Raw genomic sequence first — 4,228 nt, 5'->3', positions numbered from 1 at the left:
AAAAATAATCTTGCCAACAAGAAATTGCACATATTATACATAAGACTAGCCCAGGATTAGGTCTGATAGGTCTGATACAGTATTTCTTTTCCTCAAGTAAGAATGAAAGTCTTTAATTCAGCATGAACTCAGATAGCCAAGAACTACTAATATAAACAAAATACTTCCTGAAATGATGACTTATAAGATTACCATTAAACAGGGACGAGAGGTGGGAGGGAATGGGAGAGAGAAGGGGAATTGCACAGAATATGGAAGGAGACCCTAATTGTTATACAAAATTACATATAAGATGGTGTGAGGGGGAAGAAAAAAAGAGAGAGAGAGAAATGTGTTACAGTAGATGGGGTAGAGAGAGGTGATGGGAGGGGAAGGGAGGGAAGGGGGATAGGAAGGGCAGCAGAATACAAAAGACTCTAGTATGGCAGTATGTATAAATGTGGCTGTATAACCAATGTGATCCTGCAATCTGTACACGTGGAAAAATAAGAATTCATACCCCATTTGAATCAAATGTATGATATGTCAAGATCATTGTAATGTTTTGAGCAACTAATAAAAAAAAAGAAAACATGTTGGCAAGAAAAAAATCTTTAAAGTAGGCTAAGTCAACTTGATTAATATAAAAATGATCTACTAGAAAATATGTGACCATGTTATTTCAGACAAAGCTGTCAATGATGAACATTCAGAAACTCATACATGTAAAAATACCACAGCATTTCCAATAAAGAATAAAGGTAGTAAACAATTTTCCCATGATGACTTAACTAAAATCAACAAATATTTTCATGCTATTAGTGTAAAGTTCTTTCTACTCTCCCATGATTCTGCTTTAAATCTTTGACTTCTGAATTGATTCATCAAATGTAAACAAATATGAAAAGTAGGGAAAATGACTATGCATCGTCCATTCACTTTGATGTGCATACTGAGATTTTCCTCATAATTCTGCTTCAAATCTATGACATTCTGAATTGATTCATTGTTAGCTGAAGTCATTGTTGTGGTGGTAAAAGCCCATGACTGTTATGTGGCCATCTGCAAATCTGTTGCAGGTTTGCAATAACTTAGGTTGCAAGAAATGTCAATTCAGTTTGTGTGTGTGTGTGTGTGTGTGTGTGTGTGTGTGTGTGTGTGTGTTAATGAAATCCATTGCTTTAATCCTATTTTCATGATTAGGAATAAATTAATTTATTTATCTTTGCTCAGGTGATTTCTGGCAAGCTTTGAAATTCAGTTTAATTAAATAAAGCCTAATAAATATTCAGGGAGCACTCACAGTGTCCTGGTTCCTTAATTGCTATGAGTTAATCCTAGACTGCTAGAACTTATAGGGAAAAAATAGATGGGCAAATATCTAAACACTGACTTATAATTTTACATTCTATTTAATAGGTATTATTTTGCATAAATATAGGAGTGAGGTAATTACTCATGAGCTTGTTTTCATGATTGGTCTTGGAGAAACAAAATGTCATCAGGAAAGTAAAAAACCCTATAATGTTACAGATGCAGTCTTCTTGAGAGATATTCTGGAGAAAGTTTCTTTATGGATAGACACTTTTCAGTAGATCTTGTGGCAGATAAATCCCCTCATATACATCTGCCACCTAGAAACTTGAAGTCCCATTGTTAATGATGAAGGAAGAATTTTATGAAAATAAATACAATAATTGTGGGAAGAAATACCAAATGCTCTTGTTCTACTGCAATACTCTATGTGAGGCCTTGGGGAGGAAATACTGTTGAGAAAGGCATCCCATTCTTCTTGGTATGTGTCTCCTTTTTTGATAGTGCACAGTGATTGCATTGCATACTGATTTTCATTGTGGCCTATTCCTACCTGCACACTGCATGCTCTGATCCTTTCTGTTTTCAATGTATAACTTGAGATCATCTCAAATTCATTATTGGCCCTCTACCTTGCAGGCTCTGCTGCCTGACTTTACCAGCTTCAGAAGATCACATGGAAAACAGGAACAATGTGACTGAATTTATCCTCCTGGGCCTCACCCAGAATCCTGAAGGGCAGAAAATTCTATTTGTCACATTCCTGCTCATCTACATCGTGACCATAATGGGCAACCTGCTTATCCTGGTGACCATCATAGCCAGCCAGTCCCTGGGCTCCCCAATGTACTTTTTTCTGGCTTATTTGTCTTTTATAGACACCGTCTATTCTACTGCAATTGCTCCCAAAATGATTGTAGATTTGCTTTATGAGAAAAAGACCATATCCTTCCACGCTTGTATGACTCAAATTTTTATAGATCATTTATTTGCTGGGGCTGAAGTCATTCTCCTGGTGGTGATGGCCTATGATCGATATGTGGCCATCTGCAAACCTCTTCATTATTTGACCATCATGAATCGGCGGGTGTGTGTTCTCATGCTGTTGGTGGCCTGGATTGGAGGCTTAATCCACTCCTTAGTTCAGTTTCTCTTTATTTATCAGCTGCCTTTCTGTGGCCCTAATGTCATTGACAACTTCGTGTGTGACATGTATCCCTTGCTGAATCTTGCTTGCACCAATACCTACCTCCTTGGTCTTTCCATGATAGCTAATGGAGGAGCAATATGCACCGCCACCTTCTTGATTCTCCTAATTTCTTACGGGGTCATATTACACTCCCTCAAAAACCATGGCTTGGAGGGAAAACGCAAAGCTTTCTACACCTGTGCTTCCCACATCACTGTGGTCATTTTATTCTTTGTCCCCTGTATCTTCCTGTATGCGAGGCCCAATTCCACATTTCCCATTGACAAATCCATGACTGTGTTTTTGACTTTCATAACTCCCATGTTGAACCCCCTAATCTATACTCTGCGGAATGCAGAAATGAAAAATGCCATGAGGAAACTTTGGAGTAAAAAAGTGAGGGTAGCTGGGAGAGGGCTGTATCCCTCTTGCAGAACATGAAGGTCATTCTTTTTCAGAAACAAAGAGTATTTTCACTTTCCACAATTCCATTTTATTCCCATTCTCTTTTGGTAACTTAGCCTTTTTTATTCTCTATCAGCCATATCAATCTTTAAGTGGAATGTGTTATGCCCTTTAGAGACCAACAGTACTGCATGGGTTTAATACCTTGTATGTGTAATCATAATATTTTAAGATTATTTGGTGGACAATAATATCTTTTTATTTCAAGTTCTTTTAATTTTCTTTCCTATTTTTGAATTTGAAAGTTTATTTTTAATTGACATATGAGAGTATATATATATATATATATATATATATATATATAATGATACAATATGGAGTTTAAATCCAAGTGTACATCATAAAAGTTCAGTTAAGTTAATTAGCATCCAGTACATCACTAACATCATTTCTTTTTTTTTTTTTTTTGGTGAGAATGCTAAAATCTTTTGTGTAGGGATTATGATGCTTCCTTGCACACAAAACAGGTGAACCAATAGAACTCATTCCCTTTGGTCCAAGAGATGGACATTTCAAATTTAAATGTTCGGATTGCTAAAAAACTGTTAATTTAGGGGTTGGGGATATAACCCATTAGCATAGTGCTTGTCTAGAATCATGAGGTCCTGAGATCAATCCCTGGCACTGAAAACAAAATCAACAACAGAATCCTGTCAATCTAACCATAAAAATACAGGTTTTGGTCAACTGGATGAATTTCAAATTTTATACCATGTGTTCAGAGCTCAGGAGAAACTAACAAGCAATCAACTTAGTTAACTTTGTACTATGTGAAGGTAAGAGGCTCGTGTAGCAAATGGTTGAATTTGTAGCTTCTGACCAACTTTTGGAGATTCTGTTCAACCCCATTGTATATATACAGATCAACTGGGTTCTTTCAATAGAAATAAAACTTAATTAAATATCACAAACCACATTAGAACTGCCAGACCTGCCTATATTAAATCCAATTCTTTGGGAGCACTTATTTATGCTTTAACACAATGAATACTAAATGGTTTGGGAACAGATTATTATATTTTACCATTGAATTCCCTTCTGATTCTCTATAAATTGTATGTTCTTTTTGACTTGAATGGTAAATCAAAGATGTTTCTCTGTCTTTGCTATGTAGTATATTTGGAGATCTAATGCTGTGTTTCAAAGACCATTTTTTAAAAAGCTCTGGCATTACATGTTAGGCCTTATTGAAAAGTGCACATCTACCAAGTACAAGGAAAAACTGACATTTCTTTCTCCATCCTTTTCTCAACTTATAATGGATTTACTTGAGGTAATTAG

General features: G+C 35.9%; 1 protein-coding gene across 1 annotated transcript; it reads left to right on the top strand.

Moving 5' to 3' along the window:
* Positions 1 to 1,894: 1,894 nt before the first annotated feature.
* On the top strand, positions 1,895 to 2,923 carry LOC113175068 (olfactory receptor 4A15). Its single transcript, XM_026379231.2, has one exon. It carries the CDS (start codon positions 1,970 to 1,972, stop codon positions 2,921 to 2,923), a length of 954 nt encoding a protein of 317 aa, XP_026235016.1. The 5' UTR covers positions 1,895 to 1,969.
* The last annotated feature ends 1,305 nt before the right edge of the window (positions 2,924 to 4,228 follow it).

Source organism: Urocitellus parryii, chromosome 4 (assembly GCF_045843805.1).
Source record: "Urocitellus parryii isolate mUroPar1 chromosome 4, mUroPar1.hap1, whole genome shotgun sequence".
Taxonomy (NCBI): Eukaryota; Metazoa; Chordata; class Mammalia; order Rodentia; family Sciuridae; genus Urocitellus; species Urocitellus parryii.
Note: the sequence above shows the minus strand (reverse complement) of the source record. Positions and strands in the feature narration are given on the sequence as shown.